The sequence below is a fragment of the Lithobates pipiens genome, unplaced genomic scaffold, assembly GCF_037356315.1.
Source record: "Lithobates pipiens isolate NorthernLeopardFrog02 unplaced genomic scaffold, aLitPip1_a1.2 Scaffold_8, whole genome shotgun sequence".
NCBI classification, from domain to species: Eukaryota; Metazoa; Chordata; class Amphibia; order Anura; family Ranidae; genus Lithobates; species Lithobates pipiens.
This window is the reverse complement of record NW_027507903.1, coordinates 501,709,844-501,735,148: the sequence shown is the minus strand read 5'-3', so window position 1 is coordinate 501,735,148 and position 25,305 is coordinate 501,709,844. Positions and strand designations below refer to the sequence as shown.

General features: G+C 46.8%; 1 protein-coding gene across 1 annotated transcript in view; it reads left to right on the top strand.

Annotated features, from left to right (window-relative positions):
* The window catches only part of PTN (pleiotrophin), a 174,029-nt gene extending 150,413 nt beyond the window's left edge, over positions 1-23,616 (top strand). The window contains exon 5 of the mRNA XM_077469219.1: positions 22,325-23,616. Within this exon, the coding sequence (XP_077325345.1) occupies positions 22,325-22,377 (53 nt within the window). The 3' untranslated portion in view covers positions 22,378-23,616. The remainder of the gene's footprint in view (positions 1-22,324) is intronic.
* Positions 23,617-25,305: the final 1,689 nt, after the last annotated feature.

Here is a 25,305-nt window from a genome sequence, read left to right as displayed (position 1 = left end):
TAGCAGCTGAGGTAGTAGAAGGCATTTGAAATACCTCCGTCCATTTTGAAAGTGCATCTACCACGATCAAATACATTTTACCCGGGATTGGGCCAGCAAAATCAAGATGGAGTCTTGACCACGGCCAAGGGTTCCTTTCTTTTGGGGTCGCTGAGCTTGACAGCACCCAGGACATTGAGCCACATAATCTTCAATTGCTTTATCCATTTGTGGCCACCAAACATAGCTCTGGGCTTGCTGCTTCATGCGCACCATGCCAGGATGGCCCTGATGCAGTATCCTTAGCAAGGTTGGTTGCAAATACTGAGGTATAATCACTGTATTGCCCCACTGTAGGCAACCAGCATTAGTCACAAGCTCACATTTTCTGGTAAAGTACGGACGAAATTCACCTGGGACTTTCTCTGGCCATCCAGCCTGAACATACAAGAATATCTGAGACAGGAAGGGATCTGTGGCTGTATGTCTGGCAATTACGGAGGTGGACATGCAGGTCCATGGCCTGTGTACTTCCACTACATGTATGTCTCTAGGTGGGTGGTCTCCAATTGGTAGTCTGGAAAATGCATCTGCATTGCCATGGGCCTCGTGGAAGCAGTATCTGATAGAATAAGTATAAGCTCCCAAGAATAAAGCGTACCTTTGTAAGCGAGATGTGGTTGTTGTAGAAACTCCTTTCTGAGGATTCAGTATGGACAACCGAGGTTTGTGGTTAGTAGGGATGAGCCGAACACCCCCCAGTTCGGTTCGCACCAGAACTTTCGAACGGACCCCAAATTCGTACGAACGTTAGAACCCCATTGAAGTCTATGGGACTCGAACGTTCGAAATTAAAAGTGTTCATTTTAACGGCTAATATGCAAGATACTGTCCTAAAATGGGTTTGGGGACCTGGCTCCTGCCCCAGGGGACATGGGTCAATGCAAAAAAAACTTTTAAAAACGGCCGTTTTGGCGGGAGCACTGATTTTAATGACGATTAAAGTGAAAAAAAAAAAGTGAAATATTCCTTTAAATATCGTGCCTGGGGGGTGTCTGTAGTATGCCTGTGAAGTGCCACGTGCTTCCCGTGTTTAGAACAGTCCCTGCACAAAATGACATTTAACGGAAATAACGTCATTTAAAGCTGCTTGCGGTTTTAATGTTATATCTGGTTCCTGCAATATGGTTGAAAATCATTGAGAAAAATGGCATGGGTAGCCCTCCCTGCCCATTACCAGCCCCTTTGGGTCTTGTACGCATATTAAGGGGAACCCCGTACCCATATTAAAAAAAGGAAATACGTGTGGCCCCCAGGGCCTATATACTCAGAACAGCAGTATACAGGCGGTGCAAACAAGACAGGGACTGTGTAGGTTTGTTGTGTTAAGTTGAATCTGTTTGTAATTTTCAACCGGTACATTTTTAAAGTGTAGCTCCAGTCAAAAAAATTTTTTTTAAGCTTTTTGGAAAACATAGGGAAGGGTTATCACCCCTGTATAATTTGTTTTTCCGTCTGTCTTTTTCAGAGCATGCAGACAGCACGCACAATCTCCTACCGCTGACTGCAAGCTCTATTTAAAACGAGCAAGATATTTAGCTATATAAGTGGATATAGCGGTGTATACTGCGTTCAGAGCACGCAGACAGCATGCACAATCTCCTAACACTGACTGAAAGCTCTATTTAAAACGAGCAAGATATTTAGCTATATAGGTGGATATAGCGGTGTATACTGCTTTCAGAGCACGCAGACAGCACGCACAATCTCCTAACACTGAATGAAAGCTCTATTTAAAACGAGCAAGATATTTAGCTATATAGGTGGATATAGCGGTGTATACTGCGTTCAGAGCACGCAGACAGCACGCACAATCTCCTAACACTGACTGACAGCTCTATTATAAAAGATAGATATATCGCTAGATATATAGGTGAATATAGCGGTGTATACTGCGGTCAGGGCACGCAGACAACAACCACTACAGAAGAGCAAGAACGAAAAATCGTCCGATAACGATCGGTGTATACTGTGTTGAAGGTACACAGAACACCCACTAACTGCTACAGATGCCAATACACTACACAAGGCCGCCGCGCTGGCGGCCTTATATAGTGTGGGGCGTGTACTACACAGCCTGAGCTATGATTGGCCACAGGCATCCTGCCTGTTGCCAATCATGGCTCTCCTCGCTGCCGGCGCTGTGATTGGCCAAGCATGTGGGGTCACAGTGCATGCTTGGCCAATCATGAGCCAGCAATGCACTGCGCCATCACAGTGCATTGTGGGCCGTGAGCGCCACACGAATTTGGTGCGAACGGCCCATAACGTTCGGAATTCGCCGAACGGGCGAACAGCCGATGTTCGAGTCGAACGTATGTTCGACTCGAACACGAAGCTCATCCCTAGTGGTTAGTGATAAGTGTGAACTTCCGTCCATGGATGTACGTGTTAAATGTTTTTGTGGCCCATACAATGGGCAAAGCTTCCTTGTCTATCTGGGAGTAGTTTTGTTCTGCTGAGGTTAAAGACCTGGAGGAAAAAGAAATGGGGCGCTCTGTGCCATCTGGCATGACATGGGAAAGCACGGCACCCAGTCCATAAGGTGAGGCGTCCCAAGCCAAGGTGACGTGTTTCTTTAAATCGTAGTGGACCAGAACCTGAGAGGACAGAATGAGCTCTTTAGAAAGCTGAAAAGCTTCTTTACATTTGTCTGTCCATATCCATTTAGCTCTTGCATCCAGTAAGCATTGTAACGGGTACAGCTGGTGTGCTAGGCTGGGCAAGAAACGGTGGTAGTAATTTAGGAGGCCAAGGTAGGACCCGAGCTGTGTGACATTCTGGGGAGTAGGGGTATGGGTAAGGGCTTTAAACTTTTCTTCAGTAGTGTGTAACCCATGTCGGTCCACAGTGTGGGCACAAATTCCAGTAGGGACTCCTGCCTTCAAGGACCCTGCCGACAGGGGGGCTGAGGCAGTGGCCCAGTCCATGGTGTCACAGACGTTTACTGAATGGGCAAAGTTGTCGCACAGCAATCCGGTGGACAATCCGCCCGGTTGTGTGCTAGTCCACCGGACTTTTCAAATGAACAAACTTGCCCACACAGAGTAAAGTCCATTCATTTTGAACGTGACTCCAGGTAGACAGGACTAGCGAAGGAAGTCAATGTTGCCGCCTCCTTTGGCGAGATTGACACCTCGCGAGTCCAGCCGCCTGGTATGGATTTAAAGGGGAACCCCTACGCAGAAAAAAACGCGTGGGGGTCCCCCCAAAGTCCATACCAGACTCTTATCTGAGCACACAGCCCGGCCGGTCAGGAAAGGGGGTGGGGACGAGCGAGCGCCCCCCCCTCCTGAACCGTACCAGGCCGCGTGTCCTCAACATGGGGGGGGTACTTTGCCCTCCAGCCCCCCCACCCCAAAGCACCCTGTCCCCATGTTGATGAGAACAAGGGCCTCTTCCCAAAAAACCTGGCCGTTGGTTGTCAGGGTCTGCGGGCGTGGTGCTTATCAGAATCCAGGAGCCCCCTTTAATAAGGGGGCCCCCAGATTCCGGCCCCCTACCCTATGTGAATGAGTATGGGGTACGATGTACCCCTACCCATTCACCTGGGGGAAAAAAATGTACATAAAAAACACACAACACAGGTTTTTAAAGTAGTTTATTAGTCAGCTCCGGGGGGTCTTCTTCCGACTTCGGGGGTCTTCTCGCCAGGCTCCTCCGCTATCTTCTGCTCTTTTACCGCTCTTTTACTAGCGGAAAAGCCCGGCTTTCTCCTTCGTCGTCGCTGCCATCCGGGGGTCTTCTTCCGACTTCGGGGGTCTTGTCCCGCTCTTCATTTCTTCTGCCGGGCCTCCGCTATCTTCTTCCAGCTCTTTTACTAGCGTTGGCCTGGTCTTGTCGCTGTCGCCACCTTCTTCTTCTTCTTCTCTTCTTCCCTTCTTCTCTTCTTCCGATGTTGACACGCTGATCTCTCCGACAGTAATGACAGGGACACATTGCACGGTGACTTATATAGGCATAAGGGGCTGGGTCACCGGGTGATGTCACATGGTGACCCCACCCCTTATGATGTCACAGTCCCAGAATCACTTCCAAGGTGAGAGGCTATTTGGAGCTTCACTGGATGACATTATTAAAAATGTTACCGGTGGGAAGAGCACGTTGCTCCCACAGTCCAGGAAGGGTAAGGAGCCACTCCGTAGGCAAGGACCCTCTTTTTTCCGTTCAATAGCGGCTTTTTCACCCGCCTGGGTCGGCAGGTAAGCGTTCCCAGTCCAACAAGGCACCTGCTGAAGGACAAAAGCGTCCCTGGTTTCGCAAGCCAAACAAGTCTGCAAGCAAAAATGTTACCGCGTGAAGGTTTGCCCCCGCCCAGCTCTCGGGTGGGGGGTCACCTTTGGAAGTTTGCAGCTCGGTGGAGCTCCCTACTGGTTTCATCGGGATACAAGATAGTTTATTTCTTGTCCACCAAACTGATTTTTTTCCCTCCAAGCTACCTCTACTTCTGGCTCGTCGGGAAGCCCAGTTCGGGACATTACAGGACCTGCTGCTGCGCAGGGTGATAGTACCTGTACGGAAGCTGGAAAGGTTTCAGGGATTCTACTCCAATCTGTTTGCAGTCCCCAAAAAGGAAGGGATACTTCCAATCCTGGACTTGTAGGCCCTCAACAGCTTTGTGAAAGTACAAAGGTTCAGGATGGAGTCAGTTCGCTGCACTCCATCAGGGGGACTTCCTGGCGTCCTTGGATATCCAGGACGCATACTTGCATGTACCCATATGCCTCAGGCATCAGAAGTTTCTGCGATTTGCAGTCAGGGAAGATCACTACCAGTTTGGGGTTCTCCCTTTTGGCCTGGCGTTAGCACCCCAAGTCTTTACCAAAGTGTTAGCTCCAATTCTGGCGCTGTTAAGGCAACATGGGATTGCAATCGTGGGTTACCTAGACGACCTCTTTCTGAGAGCAGCTTCCACCCCAGAATTAAGGGAGGATGTAGCGATCACCATGCAGACTCTCCGGGAGTTTGGTTGGGTGCTGAACCTAAAGAAGTCGGTGTTAGTGCCGACCCAATGCCTGGAGTACCTGGGCTTACTGTTGGACTCCTCAGAAGCAAGAGTTTTTCTCCCTTCAGACAAGCTGCAGACTCTTCAATCTGCGATGACAGGTGGTTGTCGCTGCACTACTGCATGCAAGTTCTGGGCCTCATGGTAGCCACTTTTGAAACGGTACCGTACGCTCAATTTCACACTCGAGTCCCGCAAAAGGAGATTTTGTCAAAATGGAACAAATCTCCATTATCCCTGGATTGTCAAATTCGGGTGAGCCAGTTAGTCAGGGATTCCCTTCTCTGCTGGCTGAGGTCTCCGACCCTTCAGTCCGGGAGATCGTTTCTTCCTCTCCATTGGATGGTGATCACAACGGACGCCAGCCTGACCGGTTGGGGGGGGGAGTTTTGGGCATACAGTCAGCCCAGGGCCTCTGGTTGCAGGAAGAATCCCAACTGACGATCAATGTGCTCGAGCTTCGGGTGATCAGACGGTGCCTCTCCACATGGCCCAGGAGGCTACAGCGGCACCCAGTCAGGATCCAGTCAGACAATGCCATGGCGGTTGCATATGTCAACCATCAAGTGGAAACAAGGAGCTCGGCTGCGGTACAGGAGGTCGCTCACATCCTCCAGCGGGCAGAGAATGGCACGTGCCGGCCCTGCCGGCCATATACATTCCGGGCATAGAAAACTGGCAGGCAGACTACCTATGTTGTCAGATGCTGGACCCAGGGGAATGGTCGTTGCATCAGTATGTATTCCGGCTCCTTTGCCTAAGGTGGGGCACGCCAGATGTGGACCTCCTGGCCTCTCTGCTCAATCGGAAGGTGCAGAGGTTTGTGTCCAGGACAGGAGACCCATAGGCGGACACGCCAGACGCATGGTGGCTCCATGGGGGCATTATTGGCTGATTTATGCCCTCCCCCTCAAACTTCTACCACGTCTACTGCACATAGTGGAGGCAGAGGGGATTCCTTGGCGATTGCCGATCTGAGAGGACCTTCTATCGCAGGGACCGATACTTCATCCTGCTTTACCGTCGCTGGTTTTAATGGCATGGCTGTTGAAAACCAGGTACTAAGAGACCGAGGTCTGTCAGACTCTGTAATTTCCACTATGCTGAGGGCATGGAAGTCGTCATCTTGAAAGATTTACCATCGTATGTGGAAGGCTTATATCTTCATGTGTGAGGAGATGGGGTGGCTGTTTTTGCAGCGAGGAGTGGATCAGAAAATTGCCTTACGCACCATCAAGGGGCAGATATCAGCTTTAGCTGTCTTTTTCCAATGTCCCTTGGTGATTCACTCATTGGTGGGTACTTTTGTGCGAGGGGTTCGACACGTAGTCCCTCTGGTTCGACCACCACTACCTCTGTGGGATCTGAATCTGGTGCTATTGGCACTACAGAAACCGTTGTTTGAAAACATTAGGGAGATTCCCTTGTTAACTCTTTCTCAGAAAGTAGTCTTTCTAGCGGCTATTACATCTGCCAGGAGGGTTTCTGAGTTGGCGCCCTTGTTATGCAAGTCTCTCTACTTCGTCATCCAAAAAGATAAGGCGGTGCTACGTCCGCAGCCCTCTTTACTTCCAAAGGTGGTTTCGGCATTCCATCTAAATGAGGACATCGTGTTACCATCCCTATGTCCTAAGCCAACACACCTGAAAGAGGTTGCCTTACATTCCCTGAACGTGGTCCTTTTAAGATGGCAACTCCTCTGTTGAGGTGTTCCTTCTGTTGTGGGTGAAGTTATGTTTTGCTGTTTCCGCCCCTTGTTTTTTGACACTGCTTGGGGATGTCCTTAAGGTCAACAATTAAAGGAGCTGTGTCCGTCAATGAACAAAAGAGAAAATGGGATTTTTGTACTCACCGTAAAATCCTTTTCTCTGAAGTTCATTGATGGACACTGCACCCACCCCTCCTATTTATGTTTGTACTGCTTTTTGACAAATTGAGTTGCAGGGTGAGGGCTTATAGCCAGAGGGACCACCCCCTGGGCGATGTTGTGCAGTCTTGCTGTTTTTACATGTTCTGCCTAGTCCTCTCCTGAAGGTGGCATAACCCTAAGGTCAAGAATTAAAGGAGCTGTATCCGTCAATGAACTTCAGAGAAAAGGATTTTACAGTGGGTACAAAAATTGTTTTTCAGAAAATACCCATTGACCTTGTCAGAAATGCAATGGCCTTGTCACTTCCTGTGAGTGGACCTGGAAGCATAAAACAATGTTATCTTCCTTATGCTAATCTCCTCAGCAGGTCTTCAAATGCAGACATGTTTGAAGACCAGCCGTGGGTGAAACCATGGCTTCCTCCATAGATATAGTTAGGGAGTAAACATAGCCACTTAGGGACACTGGCACAAGAAGTGTGTCACTTGCAAAAGATGACATGGTGAAAATAAAGAAAAAAAAAAATGATGCAGCCATCACATCAATGGACTAGTACTATATTTTTTTGTTTGGGACTAGATACACTTTAGTTTGTAAATCCTTTTATTGATATAGTTTGTTCTAAATTGTATTTGTGCCATACTCGCCCTCTTGCCCCGCCTGTTATATAATTTCATTGACCCAAGAGCAGTTTGGTGTTTTGCTATTGGCTAAAGCGGGGAGATCCAAGGCGCTGTGGACCCTCCACTGGTGCATTTTAGGCTACTTTCACACTTGGGCTGTGCCGTGTCAGCGGTAAAGCGGCGTTCGTTTTAGCGCTGCTCTACTGTAGTTTTAGCGGAGCTTTTCGGCTGCCAGCGGGGCGCTTTTAACCCTCAGTAGCGGCCGAAGAAATGGTTAAAACCTCCCGTGTTGCGGAGCTTCCAAAGCGCTGCCCATGCATTCCAATGGGCAGGGGTAGTTTAGGAGCGCTGTATACAGCGCTCCCAAACTGCCCTAAAGATGCTGCTGCTCGCAAGTGCACCGCCCCAGTGTGAAAGCACTGGGGTAGCATGGGAGGTGCTTTACAGTCGATATTTTTAGAGCTAAAACGCCTGAAAAATACATTCAGTGTTAAAGTAGCCTTAATGTAAGAGAGAAATGACTTGCTTTATCCGTGCCATGGTACTTCGAGGAGAGAGAAAATTAGGTTTGTGTTGATGTCCTGTAATCTCTCTGGGGATAAAACAATGCTTCATTGTACGGCCTATCAAATAGAAGATGGAGAAGTCAGTGAATCGAGTTTGGCAGCTGCTCTTTGCTGCTTTACAGCTGGGAGAAAACCCTGCTTTACACTCATGTACCTGACAACGGCAGCTGAGCATTTCATGCATACTTTAAGTATAACATTTTAGGAAATTGATTGTAAGACAAAACAGTAAGGCTGTACTTCTAAGTAAAAAAAATAATCGATCTATACATGTGTCAACTATCTATCTATGTATGTATAGCGGTATTAAACCGCAGCTAAAAAAATGTCCCCTGCAAGGCAATGTCATAATGTGCTAGTATGCATCACATACTAGCATATTATGAGAGACTTCCTTTAAAACGAAGCCCTCCAGCGATGTGCTGTCATCACTGACAGAGCTTCCATATTCATCCAGTCTTCCTTCTGGGTTTGCGGCCTCTGGCTACATGAGTGGCCAGAGCTGTGATGATGTCTGTCCCGCACAAGCGTGCAGGATCCACCGTTTATGGCACAGGCTCTGAAGGTCTGGTACCTGTAGCGGTGACGTCACCGATTGCATGCAGGGTGAATATCTCCTAACAGTGCAAGTTTAGGAGATATTCACAGTACCTACAGGTAGGCTTACCTGTAGGTACAAGTGGTAAAACTGAGTTTACTACCACTTTAAACTCCAAAAGGTTTTACCCCCTTCATGACCAGGGCATTTTTTGCTATTATGCACTGCTCTAATTTAACTGGCAATTGCACAGTCATGCAACACTGTACCCAAATGAAATTTAGATCATTTTTTTCATACAAATAGAGCTTTCTTTTGGTGGTATTTGATCACCACTGTTTTTTTTATTTATTATTATATAAACGAAAAAACCTAAGATTTTAAAAACAATATTTTTTACTTACTGCTATAAAACATATTCAAAAACAAAAATCAAATTTCTTCATACATTTTGGACAACGTGTTTTCTACTACATGTCATTGATAAAAAGGGTGTAAATTAATTGATTTGCGCGAATGTAACACTAACGAGTCACATGACACTGGGGAGGGAAAATGGCTAATTGAGGCCAATTTGGAAATTTTCACTTAGGGGTGAACTCGCCTTTGTTGCCAGCAGTTTAGACATTAATGTCTGTGTGTTGAGTTATTTTGAGGGGGCGGCAAATTTAGACTGTTGTACAAGCTGCACACTCACTACTTTACAATGTAGCAGTGTAATTTCTTCAGTGTTGTCACATGAAAAGATATAATAAAATATTTACAAAAATGTGAGGGGTGTACTCACTTTTGTGAGATACTGTGTGTGTGTGTATGTGTGTGTGTATGTATGTGTGTGTGTGTGTGTGTGTGTGTGTGTGTGTGTGTGTGTGTGTGTGTGTGTGTGTGTGTGTGTGTGTGTGTGTGTGTGTGTGTATATATATATATATATATGGGAAAATTAAAGATGGTTTTGCTCATTGAAATCAGCTTGCTATGTTTTTTTTTTTTTTTTTTAATTGTTGTTAAAATGAGACACTAAACCTGGTTTGAAAAATAAAATAAAAAAATCAAGTATGTATTATTAAACCCACAACAGTATAATCCGTCTGTATATGCAGTAAAGCATGCTTGTTATACTCACCGTGGAACCTAAGGGGTTAATCCTCTGCATTGTGTAAAAAGGCTTATCCTGTCTTCTCTGATCTTCCCCTTCTTCTACTATCCCTAATCCATCTGCTGATAGTACAGAGCCTTGGAAGCACTCTGCATATGCTCAGTTTGGTGTGAATTGCTAGATTTCTTTTTCTTTTTGGGAGAGTCCATGTGATCAGCACAGGCCAATCAGCACTGTCCAGACAGAGGGTCAGGGGTCATGCACACTCAGAGGAGAATGAAAACTCCACCTACAAGCTTTAACCAGACACTGATAGACATCAAAACACTGCTATATACTACTCATGAGAAAAGGTATTTAGCAGTTTATATTTACAGGGGGTCCCCGGTTACAAACAAGATAGGGACTGTAGGTTTGTTCTTAAGTTGAATCTGTTTGTAAGTCGGAACAGGTAAATTTTTTAAGTGTAGCTCCAGCCAAAAAAATCTATTTTTAAGCTTTTTGGATAACATAGAGAAGGGTTATCAGCCCTGTAACATTTGTTTAGCTGTCTGTGCCCCTGTACAGAAGATTTCACCTCACTTTCTGTCCCAATGATACTTGGATTTAGAAAATTTTTGTCTGTTAGGCCGCGTACACACGGGCGGACTGTTCGCCCAACCTTGTCCGCTGAACAGTGTTTGGGCGGACAGTCCGCTCGTGTGTGGGCTTTCAGCGGACAGTTTCAGCGGACAGTTGGACGGACAAGGTCTTTCGGAAATTCCGAAAAACTGTCCGCTGAAACTGTGTTTGAGCGAACAGTCCGCCCGTGTGTGGGCCTGTCCGCTGTACTTTCGAAATGAGCGGACTGTTCCCGCTCGGAAAGCCCGCCCATTTCGAGCGCGTGTACAGGTAGGCGGGGCCCGCGAAGGAGACGTCGCGGGCTCCGCCGCCTGGAATGGGCTTAAAGGGGAACCCCAACGCCGAAAAAAATCGGCGTGGGGGTTCCCCCCAAGTCCACACCAGACCCTTGTCCGAGCACGCTACCCGGCCGGCCAGGAAAGGGGGGCGAGCGAGCGCGCCCCCCCTCCTGAGCCGTACCAGGCCGCGTGCCCTCAACATGGGGGGTGCCTTGGGGAAGGGGGGGGCCGCGCGGCCCCCCCCACCCCAAAGCACCTTGTCCCCATGTTGATGAGGACAAGGGCCTCTTCCCGACAACCCTGGCCGTTGGTTGTCGGGGTCTGCGGGCGGGGGGCTTATCGGAATCCGGGAGCCCCCTTTAAGAAGGGGGCCCCCGGATACCGGCCCCCCACCCTATGTGAATGAGTATGGGGTACAATGTACCCCTACCCATTCACCTGTGAAATAAAGTACAAATAAAAACACAACACAGGGGGAAAAAATATTTTATTGCACAGCCGGGGGTCTTCCGTCTTCGGGGGTCTTCTCGCCGGACTCCTCCGCTATGTGTGTGTAGCTCTTTTGCCAGCGGAGGAGTCCGGCTTTCTTCCTCCCCGCCGCCGGCCTCTTCTCCCGACTTCGGGGGTCTTGTCCCCCTCTTCGATTCTTCTGCCGGGCCACCGCGCCTGGTCCGGTGGCCCGGTCTTCTGTCGCCGTCTTCCGTTCTTCGGTCGCCGCCTTCGGTTCTTCTGCCGGGCCACCGCGCCTTCTTGTAGCTCTTTTACAGGCGGTGGCCCGGTCTTCTGTCGCCGTCGCCGCCTTCCGTTCGTGTTCTTCTTCTTGTTCTTCTTGTTCTTCTCCAGGCGATGTTGACACGTCGCTCCCTCCGGCCGGAATGCCAGAGCCGCCCTGTGCTGTGACTTATATAGTGACAATGGGGCGGGGTCACATGGTATATGTCACATGGGTTGGTCACATGGGTTGATGTCACATGGGGACTATGACATCGTAAGGGGGCGGGGTCACCATGTGACCAACCCATGTGACATATACCATGTGACCCCGCCCCATTGTCACTATATAAGTCACAGCACAGGGCGGCTCTGGCATTCCGGCCGGAGGGAGCGACGTGTCAACATCGCCTGGAGAAGAACAAGAAGAACAAGAAGAAGAACACGAACGGAAGGCGGCGACGGCGACAGAAGACCGGGCCACCGCCTGTAAAAGAGCTACAAGAAGGCGCGGTGGCCCGGCAGAAGAACCGAAGGCGGCGACCGAAGAACGGAAGACGGCGACAGAAGACCGGGCCACCGGACCAGGCGCGGTGGCCCGGCAGAAGAATCGAAGAGGGGGACAAGACCCCCGAAGTCGGGAGAAGAGGCCGGCGGCGGGGAGGAAGAAAGCCGGACTCCTCCGCTGGCAAAAGAGCTACACACACATAGCGGAGGAGTCCGGCGAGAAGACCCCCGAAGACGGAAGACCCCCGGCTGTGCAATAAAATATTTTTTCCCCCTGTGTTGTGTTTTTATTTGTACTTTATTTCACAGGTGAATGGGTAGGGGTACATTGTACCCCATACTCATTCACATAGGGTGGGGGGGCCGGTATCCGGGGGCCCCCTTCTTAAAGGGGGCTCCCGGATTCCGATAAGCCCCCCGCCCGCAGACCCCGACAACCAACGGCCAGGGTTGTCGGGAAGAGGCCCTTGTCCTCATCAACATGGGGACAAGGTGCTTTGGGGTGGGGGGGGCCGCGCGGCCCCCCCTTCCCCAAGGCACCCCCCATGTTGAGGGCACGCGGCCTGGTACGGCTCAGGAGGGGGGCGCGCTCGCTCGCCCCCCTTTCCTGGCCGGCCGGGTAGCGTGCTCGGACAAGGGTCTGGTGTGGACTTGGGGGGAACCCCCACGCCGATTTTTTTCGGCGTTGGGGTTCCCCTTTAAGCCCATTCCAGGCGGCGGAGCCCGCGACGTCTCCTTCGCGGGCCCCGCCTACCTGTACACGCGCTCGAAATGGGCGGGCTTGCCTCCGCCTTACGTGGGCGAGTCCGTTCATTTCAAAAGTTGAGCGAACTGTTTGCCCAACCTTGTTCGTCAAACAGTCCGCTCGTGTGTGGGCAAGTCCGCTCATGCAAATTTTGAGCGGACTGTTTGCCCAAACTGTTTGACGAACAAGGTTGGGCAAACAGTCCGCGCGTGTGTACGCGGCCTTAGGGAAACAAGGATTGGTGATAAAGCATCAATGGAGACACCTTTTTCCCATAATAACTCCTAGCCCTTGTACACACGGTCGGACATTCCGACAACAAAATCCGTCGGATTTTGTCCGAAACTGGTCTTGCATACACACGGTCGGACAAAGTTGTCGGAAAATCCGATTGTACGTAATGTGATGATGTTATTTCGTTACGACGGGACTACGTTCAGGCTAGTAGTCAATAGCTTTGGTCTAGGAATTTGATCTGAGCATTTGTGGCACTTTGTCCGATCGGAATTCTCTACACACAATCGGACTAAGTCCGATCGGATCATGTTTTCGGAAAGTTTAATAGCCCAGCTCTAAAACTTTGTCTGTCGGGTATTCCGATGGAAACAGTCCGATGGAGCCCACACACAGTCGGATTATCCGACAACACGGTCCGATCGGACATTTTCCGTCGGAATGTCCGACCGTGTGTACAAGGGCTTACAGGAGAGAATTTCCCTTCCTAGAGGTAGATTTCCTCTCATTCCTGTTATCTCCCTCCATTTTTAAGTAGGAGTCGTTTGTAAGTCGGATGTTTGTAAGTAGGGACCCCTTGTATTAAAATAATTGCATTTTCATGTTCTATGTACTGTGGGAGACCAGATATAGTGAATGCAGGGTCCTATGTTTAGTAACACTTTAACCCCAAAAAGTACCTTTTATATTTTTCAGCTTCCCCCAAATCTCCAATTTATTTTTAATTTTTTTTGCTGCTGCTGATCTGACTTCCTGTTAAAAGGTGGCGATGTTCTTTCTCCATGGTCCCCACTGTATGTAGAGACATAGCCACCCTCTCCCTCCTTCCCCATATGGACTAGGAACTACAGGCAGTCCCCGAGTTACAAACGTCCAACTTGCGATCGGGACGTCTCTGCCGTTCTGCGCGGCCACTTTTCGACATCGGAAAACGACGTCTGCACATGCGCGGCTACTTGACAGAACTTCAAAAACGACATCTCTGCCATTCTGTGTATGTGCGACTCACTTACGAATATTTTTGACTTAAGAACAGTCCCTAACCCGCTCGTAACCCGGGGACTGCCTGTATGGGATTTGTGGTCTGCATAGTGCAGACCACAAACTAATATGTGCTGCTTTTTCCAAACAAATGTAAGTGAGGGGAAAATAAGAGATTTGGGAGCTCATGGAGGACATTACAAGGAGGCAAAAAAACACAGTAAGATATGATTTAAAGTAATTGTAAACAATCACCTTGTAAAACAACCCATTCAGTTTAAAAATAGAAATGGAATGCAAAACATTTTTGTATAGATATAAAAAAAAAAATCATAAATATGTTTCTTCCCTGTTTTATAAGTGTAGTGCCGGCTCCTAAATTTTGACCTCAGCATCAGTCTGACTGGACTATAGGGTGTTCGGCCTGGCCATAGGGGGCACTGTCTCTTCTGGCAGGCATGGAAACAGTCTGGTTGGGTGCTTTAAGGTTACTTTCTCTCGGAGCCAGCCCAGTGGGAGTGTCACTCTTGCTGTGCTTTCTGGGAGAGGGTACTTAAGATGCGGATGTCACGTGGTTCGGGGTTTCCGGTTCAGAAGTATGTTCTGACTCCATGGTCCTGGTTCTCCTGACCAGCCCCCAGGAGGTCTATGGCCTGGGGTGCAGATCCACCCGACTTTACGTCTTGGGCCTGGCTAGCCTGAGGCGAGAAAACTAAGGAAGGGACTTGGAAGTGGTCCGGTGCCATCTCAAGTTGTGGAGAGGCCCAGCAACTTCGTAGTTATCCAGGGGAGGACTCGTCATAAAAAGGCCACGTAAGGGTTGGCTTCTTAGCAAGAACCTGGTAAAGCTGAAGAACCTAAGTGAATCCAATCTCGTGCAGTATCGCCGGACCGACTGCAAGATACTGGTACCATGCGAGTGTTCTAAAAGTTTTCTAGTTTCCTTGTTCATGTTCTACAGCAACGTCCGTAGCAGGGACTTGTTCTTGACTCAAACACCCTGTTGGCTGCTAGGCCTTGTGAGAGAGGCACTATCCAACTAGAGTGAACATCCAGCTGTGAATGGCTATTCTCTGGATTTATTCAAAATAAGAAAGTACTTTATTATTGACTTTGAAACTAAGAGTACCTGGACTTTTCACCTAACCCTCTGATCCTATACTGGAGACTGTTGTTAACTACGTTTTAGCAAATAAAAATCCCTTTAAGCGGATCTGTCGTCAGTCTCTAAAGTTTCTGGGCCATCTACCATGGGAAAGCCCTAGACACGAGGAGCGAGCGAAGGAAGGTAACGGTAAGCCCATTAAAACCAGCTCCTCCTTCAGGAGTCAGTGCTACATAAGTCATCACTTTCCCTTTGTTCTCAGCTGCATAGGAGCTGGGGGGAGAAGAGGCAGCAGTACACTGAGCTTCGCAGTAAATAGCTGTGCAGCTGGGGCGTGTCAGGATAAGTCTAATCATTGGAGGAGAGCACACTGAGTTTCCAGCATAGCTAGGGAACTGACCACATTGTGATCTCCTGCTTAGTGTGGTCAGTTTTTAATAGGAAAGCAAGGGGAACTGACAGGAACACCGGGAATTTCACATAAAGGAAGCAATACAAAGAGAACAGGATACTTTCTCATACAAGTACATGGTACAGCAGGCACATAGCAGGAACATGAATTGTTGGGGTAACAAACACTTGATAAATATATAACAGGGTCATTAAGTAGTGGAAGTGTATGAGTTATTTTTGGAGAATAAGAGTATGGTTTATTGTCACATTAAGAAAACCTGTCCATTCAGGTTCCAGCATCTATGGTGTTAATAAAGATGGTTCCTTTCACAGAAGATTAAGGTGTGCTGGCAGCATTTTTTTTTTCTGATTGCTGTGGCGCCATCCACCAGTTGCTCCGGCGCCTTGTCATTGGGTGTAAATTGGTCTGCTGTACAATGGTGATATATGTCTATGAGGCATCTTAAAGCTGGCATCCCTGACTTGCTGGGCGATATTAGTTTCGGGAAGACCAATTCTTTATTCCTCCTACCTACATCAAAGGATGATTGGGATCTGAGAGAGCAAAACATTAAGCAGCCAAAAAACAGAACATCAGCAAACAGAAGGGAACGCCGAAAGACAAAACCAAAGTCTGAACAAAACCGTGCCTCTTTTCTGAGCCGTGACCTGTTTTCTCCAGTGGCCGCCTGCTGTTCCCCTTCCTTGCATAGCATGGCAATGATGACTGACACAACGTCCTGAATTCAAAGTGGCTCCGTGTTGTTGAAGTCCGCCGATTGTTCTGTGGCGTAACTCCCCCACTCTCCCTGGGCCCTCGTACACTTCTCTCCGTCACAGTCTGTGAATTGCTGAAACCAGACAGAATTAATGGAGTCCCCTCCAGTGCCTACCTGTCATCTAATGCTATGCGGGCAATATAGCAAGGCGAGATAATACATATTTATTTTATTGGCTTTCTTTCTTCTCGGTTTAGGCCGCTGCCCGCGCCCTTGAGAGCTTTATATGAGCTATGTGGCTGCAGAAGGGATTCTGCTCAGCTGTAAAATGTTGAATTTTGTAGAGAGCGGAGCTGGCCTTTAATGCAGAACCGCAGGCAGGGAGAAAAATCATTCATAAATGTATAAAGCGATATGCTGTTTACCCAGAATTTCTTTTGTGTTCGTATGCAGTGTTCGGAAGAAAAAAAAATAACACTGGTTTAAATTTAAGAAATAATGCTTTTCTTAGACACTTGTTACCTTGGGATAGCACATAGCTTTGCATATAAAACTGCTATATCCCTACATTTTCTTTCCCTGTGCTTTGAGAGTTATCCCTGGGCCAAAACATTGTAAATATTCTCACTTTATAGTCTGCTTTTCTAAGTCTTTACCTGACTGCAGACAAGGACTGAACACAGGACATCTGCTGCTTTAATTTAGTGTCTTCTCTGCTTAGAGCCAGAAAGGATGCTTTGAGGCCGCACTGCACTCATGTGTTCAGAAGAGTTTGCAAATTGCTAGAAACAGGCAGCCCCTGCATGAGTTTAGCTAAGTTTGCCCATCCTTCCATTTTCCCATGATTTCAGACATGCTGTTCTGTAATGCACCATGCATGGAGTTTGTTAGGGATGGGGAGCAATGTGCAGTTGCCTATATGAGATAAGTCATCTCCCACTGATCCAACTGCTATAGATTAACATACCTCCCAACTTTTTGAGATGGGAATGAGGGTCACCTACTAGAAAAAGCATGTAGGCTTAGGACACACCCCATACCATGCCCCCTTAAAGGAGAATTAACCTAAAAAAAAGATTAGTTAAACCGAAAAGGGATTTTTTTTTCCACTACTATTCCTTTATATTGGCTTTTGAAATTTACAAATGCAGCAATTTAGATTTTAGATGAATGGTTTAGCACTGGGAAACACTTTTTGAAAGACAGAAAGTGCATTTTATATACAACTATATAGATCAGATCAAAATGAAGGACAGATATGGAGGGAAGAGAGACAGAGGGACATTGCTTCAAATCAGGGACAGTCCCTCCAAATCAGGGACAGTTGGGAGCTATGGATTAATATGTCCCATGATGGAGAGCCACATTCAAAGAACATACTCCTTATGGTTGCACTCTGATCAGGTCTGAGTAAACACCTAGGCAGGTGTAGCAGTGCCCCCGTGGGGTCGCTAAATGTTGTAGTTCCACCTGTCACCCTGCGCAGCCCGGAATTCACTGGCAGTTACTCCTCACTGAACAATGAACAGTCCATCAGCTTATTTTTGTTGTTTTACTGGAGGGATTTAACTTGGATGGGAAAAGGGGAATGGGAAAAGGGGAACATGAGATGGGATTAATAGCAAAAATAGATAATGAATTGGTTGGATCCACAGTCTCTAAAGCCTCAGACTTCTCCAGGACAACACTTCTCAGCACTGCGTCGTTTTAAATGACAATTGCGCGGTCGTGCGACGTAGTTACCAAACAAAATTGACGTCCTTTTTTTCCCACAAATAGAGCTTTCTTTTGGTGGTATTTGATCACCCCTGCGGTTTTTATTTTTTTCGCTATAAACAAACTTTTTATCATAATAAATATCCCCCAAAAATATATATAAATTTTTTTTTTCCCTCAATTTAGGCTGATACGTATTCTTCTACATATTTTTGGTAAAAAAAATCGCAATAAGTGATTATTAATTGGTTTGCCCAAAAGTTATAGCGTTTACAAAAGAGGGGTAGTTTTATGGCATTTTTATTTATAATTTTTTATTATTTTTTTTTTACTAGTAATGACGGCGATCAGCGATTTTTATTGTGACTGTGACATTATGGAGGACACATCGGATATTTTTGACACATTTTTGGGACCATTGTCAGTTATACAGCAATCACTGCTATATAAATGCAGTGATTCCTGTGTAAATGACACTGGCAGTGAAGGGGTTAACCAGTGGGTGGCAGTGTAGGGGTTAAGTGTTCCTAGGGGTGTGTTACTAACTGTGGGGGGTTGGGCTTTCATTTAGTGAACACTGATCTCTGCTCCAATCACATGGAGCAGAGATCAGCGTCACTAGTTGCTAGGCAGAATGGAGAAATGCTGTTTAAAACGGCATTTCTCCATTCAGCCGTCCCGCGAGACGATCGTGGGTATGCCGCGGCGATCGAGTCCGCGGGACCCGCGACCGGACTCACGGGGACCAGCACGCGATGGCATTGAAGATTGGACGTACCTGTACGCCAATATGCCTGCCCGTGCCATTCTGCCAACGTACATCGGCGTGCGCTGGTCGGGAACCGGTTAATGACCTGTTACTTCCTCTACTGTGCGATGCTCAGTTCCTGGCACAGCTAGCACATGGTTAGGCCCCACCCTGAATAAGGCTTAATGGTTCAGGATTAGCTATTTTCTGGCAAGGGCCTGCAGACCCCTTTGGTGTAGCAACCAATAGCATTGAAAAAAATCTTTTGTGTGTGCTGTACTTTGGTCGACTCCTGGTCCCGGTCAGTCCTGTGCGAATTCTGCCAACCCTCCTGCAGCAGCCCGACTTCCCTGCCAGTAACATCACAGTCTCTCCCTCTGGCTCTACATCCATTCCTGGCATGATCCAGATCTTCTGACTGTGCCTTTCACTCACCGAACCACAGATGGATGCCTCATGACGATTTGCCTGGCAGTGTTCCCCGCTGTCCTTTCCTCCTCCTGTTCAGGACACCCCTGATGTGGTTTGTATGAGGGGTTCCCATGCAGCTGCCAAGCCCCAGCCCAAGGTCACCCCCCCGCCCAGAAAGGAGGCTCCCTCAAAGGCCCTGACAGCCTAACACTCCATCACTCAGTTCTTCCACCCACCAACTCCTCCTCTAGCAGTCCTAGTTGGGGATTGGTCAGGGCTCCCAGATGCACTTCATACCACTCCAATCCTCTCTCCCCACCTCTTTTCCAGAAACCAGAGGGAGGCGCCGGAGAGATAAAGCCACATGTCAGTCACCTGCTGCTGCTCTAAACCACTCCCAGCCCCACAAATTAAAAACAAACATTCCTAGCTTTCGGCTAGGCCTGCCTATATTTACCTGCACTGGCTAAAACAAAAAAAAACTAACAATAGCACCTACCTTCCTAAGGTAGAGGGTGCTACACTGGAAAAACACTGACTACTGGCTACTCACCAGCCCACCTGGCTGTCTTCTTCCCTGGAGATTTGCCTGGCAGTGTTCTCCTTCTGCTGTCCTCACACCTGCTCCCGTGCCACTGGTCAGGACACCACTGTGTGTCATGCAGTGTGCAGAGCGTCCATCCAGAATTTGTAGTGTTAAAATATGGTCACACCCCTTTAGCACCTGATAGTTCAAATAGATGTGTAGCACTTACCCCCGAAGGAGCTGCCGATTTTGATTGGGCCTGTACTCTACCTAGAAACCCCACTAACTTGACTCAATCCCCTTGGCACAGCTGTGGTGCAATTGTACTCTCAGGATCCGCTGGCTCCACCTGGTGGGGAAAAACCATACGCCACACAACTGGATACTTAACCAGAAATATAGTTTACTGTAAAAGATTTAGACAGGTGGTTACAGTAATTGTGCTGTCATCCCAACATAGGATGACAGCACAATATATTTCAATATAACAGAATATAACATATGTATGAAAATATATTTATATGAACCTGGGAGCTCCCACTGCTTTAAAGGCTATACATGAGGCCTCACTTAAAGTACTTTAATCTGGGGTTTTCTTTTCTTCACTAGCTAAAGTCACTTCTTTGTATTTGTAATCCAAAGTAATGTGGAGGATTAAGCTGAAATGCTCCTGGTGCAATTCCAGTAACTTATTTACATGCGCTGAGGCGCCAATTAACTAGGCCTTAAGCCTGCTCAGTGTCAGTGGCTCTGCTACGCCTCCATGGAACTGCAGATTCCAGTGAGGCCTGTAAGTGAGTCTAACTGCATGCAAAAATTAACAAACGGTGGGCCGTAACCCACTCACCAACAGAATCAGAGTTCAGCGTGATCACTTTGGTATGGTGACTGTAACTTGTCTTTCTGTCAGCTGGGCCAGATGCTCTGTACCGCTCCGCTGAATCGATCCAGTTCTCTGATTCTCCGCTGAGTGTCTTTGGACCTTCTCAATCTGGCCACCGTCTTTCAGGCTCCGTCAGGTCACCTCACAAGAACAAACAGGCTGGCGCTCTGCGATAGCTGTCTCTCGGGACACCCCTCCATAGATCCGCACAGGCAGGTAATGTGGTCCCAAGAGACCTAAAATGGCTGCTCCTGTCCCTTTTATTCCTTACCCAGCATGCACTGCGTAAGAGAGTCACACGGACTCCTGGGTAACAAGGTCAACATTCTGAATCCAAACAAACAGTCACTTCCTATACAAGTCTTTAGGTTGTTCTGAGGTAATGATAAACGGGTGCGTTACCCATATTTGGTCACTAGATGGCGCTAGTACGAAATCACAGTAATGTCCATATACCTCACATTAAAGAATGTATAATTACATCAATAAACAAGAATGTCAGCGCTACACATGTACAAGCTATTGGGATTTGAGCATCTTTTCTCTGTTGTAATGCAGGCAGTGACCAGATCGGAAACTAGTAGCTCCCCCTACCTTGGGTCTTTATGCCCCATGTTGGCATGGTGTCCACCTTAGCATTTTCAGTGGCAAGACAGTGCAGGAGTGGCCAGAAGAGGGATTACGTTGACACAGTTGGTCAGCTTAAACATGTATTGCAATATATGCAAACTAAATATCCCTGTTTTTTCATTGCATAGTTTGTTTGGAAGGGTGTACCAGTTTGCAGAGGGTGCATCCAGAATATGAAGAGCTCCCAGACCTTTGATCACACCGGAATAGGGGGCTACCCCCAAGGTTCTCCGACAGACTCCTAACACTCTATCTCCATCTTATATCAGAACTCTGCTGCCCCATCTGGGCTGACCCTGAGTATTTGAGGGGGCCTGCCCCCTGCCAACCCATCTGTTAGGGATTGGTCAAGGCCCTCATGAATACTGCAGGCAGCTCCTAACCTCCATCCCATTCTTCTAGAATCTAGGGTGCTACAGTATATTTTTAAATTTGTAGTTATGGTGCCTACAAAATTTGCTTTCGCGTTGCAAATTTATTCTCATATACAGTATATATTTGTACCCAACTCTTGGTGTTTTTTTGGGCCAGCTCTCTGGGCATCATGACCAATAGTCTTGAGAGTTTTTTTTCCCTGGACTGTTCTTGGTTTTTTTTATTTTTATTTACAAGGTTGTAGGTACGGCATGCAGAATGTGACAACACATGTGCATAGCCAATTTATGCACACATACTAGGACCAAAACCTAGGCCCCTTTCACACGGGTGCCTCTGCTAAGCGGGAATCTGCTTGCCCAGTGGTGGATCTGTCCGATGATGCCCACTGAGCAGGGGGATGAAAGGTCTGTGTCTGCTCCACTATGCATAACAGACACAGTCCTGCTCTCCTCTATGGGGCAATCGGATGGAAACAGACTGCCTGTCCGTTTTCATCCGATGCAATCTGATATAATGGATGGGGAACAGGACCACCATCCATCTGTTTTGGCAGACAGGATTGGATCAGATAGTGGCGGATGTCAGCAGACATGCGCCCGCTCCATAGAAGAGGCTGGAGGGTCCAATCAGGTCCACATGAAAAACTGACAGGAGAAAAGGGGCCTGTGAAAGGGGCCTAAGGCCAGTTTAGACAGGAGACAACTAACCTTCTAGTATTTGTTTGGAGTGGGGGAAGAAACCGACACATGCACAGGAATGATGTACAAACTCCATGTAGATAGTGTTCTGGCCAGGAATCAAACCAAGGAACTCATTGCTGAAACAAAGCCACTAAGCTACTTTGCTGCCCAGTCCACTGGGTTGGATTACAGGGCACAATGTTAAATTTTAAAAGCACATAAAACATTTAGAAGCAAATAGATTAGTGGCATCTGTGGCATTACGGCATTTAAACTTAAAGTTTCTTAAATTCTTTAAATTTTCTTATTTCTTGTTCATAGAATCGAAAAAGAAGAAAAAGGAGGGGAAGAAACAAGACAAGATGGTAGACTGATCACCAAGAAGAAGCCCAGAAAAGGACACACGACCTCTGAGGGGCGCACCTGAGCCCACTGCAAAGTGGCTTAACAAACTGTCTACCTATAGTAGAGGAAGGGAAGAGGGGAACATACTCTGTACAATTTAGGCTATTACTCGGTGGTGGGAGAATTTTTATTTTAAACCATAACACATTGTTAGGGGATGTTATTAGATGTGTGTATATAGAGGAAAGGGGCTTAGAATTTTTTTTCTTGTTTTGTAGGTGGGTTTGGGGTATATATTATACCGTATTATTTCTATTAATACTACATCCCAGACAAGCAAGCAGGGACCTTCTAGTGGCTATGGAACTACACATCCCAGCATATCTATAGACCATATTGGGATTTGTATATTCTCAGCAGCTAGACAGCCACAAGTTGCCTCTCTTGGGATATTCTACAAGGATTTAACCATTGCGTCATCTAATAAAATGATTATTTAATACTGAGTAATAAAAGCAAAAAAGCCAAAATAGAAAATAAAATGACAGTTGATTGTGCATTTACCTGACTTGTATAGGTGTAACCAATAGAAAATAATTCATTTAAAAATGTTTAGAGGAAAAAGTAGAGTTCAGGAGTTGCTTTTAGCCCTAAATAGAGCAGAGAAGGTCTAGAACCTTTGTCAGTTTTATTTAAGATGCTTCTGAGATTATTCAGAATTTATTGACAGATGCATTTGACCTGCAGTTGAATTCCTTCGGGCCTGCGATGATCTGCTCCAAGTGGGTTTTGAATTTCCATAGACTTGTACAGGGATGCAAAACCCATTTGAAGTGAACAAAAGCCTGTCTACAAAGGGCCTTTGTTATTTCTGTCTCTTTAGTATGTTTTCCCCTCATTTCCTGTCCTGTCACTGTGACAGGAAGTTAGAATAATCTTTCCACTGGGGACATAGACAGTGATAGTACTGCTGTTTTTTGCTGCTAACTGGGTCTCCATTAACAAGATGTTATCACTTCCTGTTGGGTCATTGGGACAGAAAATGACCCAATGACCCAGCAGGGATCTCAAACTTTCCTCAAGTCTATCCAAATCTAAAGAAAGACTGGTTGGGCTCCTATGAAAAGATTATATATTCTGTTTGCTCACTAATTGTATTAACTTTGCATTTTTATGTTTCTCTTGATGATTAGCATGATACTCTGCTACTAAGGTCTTTGCTGTACTGCATGGAAGATAATGGGATTAAAGTGTAACTCCACACAAAATATTTTTCTTGACTTTATGGTAGATTTTCAGAGCTCTTAAGTATTGCTTCCCCTGACCCTGGTGAGGGTATCATCAGCCAGTCCCTGCCATTCTCCACTTTATAGGCCATTCTTGTAGCCATATGGAATTCACTATAGACCCAGCTCCTTCCTGCCTATTGGAAGATTGTTCATGGGAATATATGGGGTAAGCATAGGTGTGTACAGTCAGTTGCATTACAGTGTGCACCCCAATTCTCAAACACACATGCGTGTGTGTATGTTTATATAGATATGCACACAGGCACGCACACTCTTATAGATAATATTTTGTATGAATAAATAACATTTTTTTTTAAATGTATTAAAACATGGATGGTGTCAGTAGAGCAAGCTGGTGTCAGCAGGGGGAATCTGCACCGCATGTGCGCACGCCTATGGGAGTAAGTAATACAGCACTCTTGTCACTGATAAAGTTGCTTGGCTTAGCAATAAGAAAAAATCTTCATCATTACAGAACAAGCCCAGTTGAATGTAGATTACTGCCCTGTCTGACCTGACATGCTGTCTGCCAGCTTCTAAGGGTGCAAACAGCAACAAGTAATGGAAACCATACAGTACAGTAGTTATGAGGGATGTGAGCTAGGACAATGCTGCTTGATACTTTTGAACACACTCAGGGGCTAGGATGATTCTCTTCATGAGATCAGCAAAGCACCAGTTCTCGGAAGGCCCATTGGCATTGTCACAATTCATGGCAATGCATCTGCTTTATGTGCAGTGTGTTGGTGGTACTATTCATTGTGCACAGTTTCCCAATGCATTATGAAGTAGAGCACAGCCGATGTTCTTTGGAAACGGTCATAAATCTTTTTTAAGCCATTGTGGTGTGGTGCATTGGCAACCGACTTATAATGAATTGGCTGCTATAACACCCACTTAGCCTAATACTAAAAGAAAACATTTTTTCTATTGACTGTAGAAGCATTTACACAGTATCACGTCTCTGCTGGAGGAAATGACTTGTCCTGATTGTTACGGTAGCATTTCTTTTATATTAGTTCTATTGGCTCACACAGATTGTTGCGCTGTACAATTCACATCTATGCAGTTTGCCTATTCCAGGTGCATTTCGCGTTTTTCAATACACATTTTTGATCCATTGAAGTCTATGGAACCACAAACCAGAAAAAGTCCCCAGTCCTTTCCATAAAATGCACAGATGTGAACATGACCCACAACATTTTTTAAATGGGCTATAGTGTGTTTCTGCAAAACTGAAAACGCACTAAAAAATTCATAGGTGTGAACCAGGCCAAAGCAACCCTTATGATTACTAAGGTCCAATTCACTAGTATGAGCACAAAGAAAGCCAATCTGTTTGGGAGCAGGGGTTCATGTTTTGAAAATCCTCATCTAGCTATTTCCCATTGCCAGTTATGGGAAGGGATAGCAGCCTCTGGATAGGTTAGAACCTCAGGTAGGTTATAAGACTTTCTGCCTCTCCTTATCCCTGTGGCAACAGCTCCCTCTCATGTTGCCCTGCTCTCTCAAGGATAGGAGAAACATTTACCCTTCCCAAGTCTATCCAAAACATTTTGGTTGGCGTTAGGCTTTAAAGAGGACCTGTCACTTTGCGCACTTTACACAAAGTGACCTTTAAAGCCCATCCCAGCCACATTATTTTAACCTTCCCAGGGTTATTGGTCT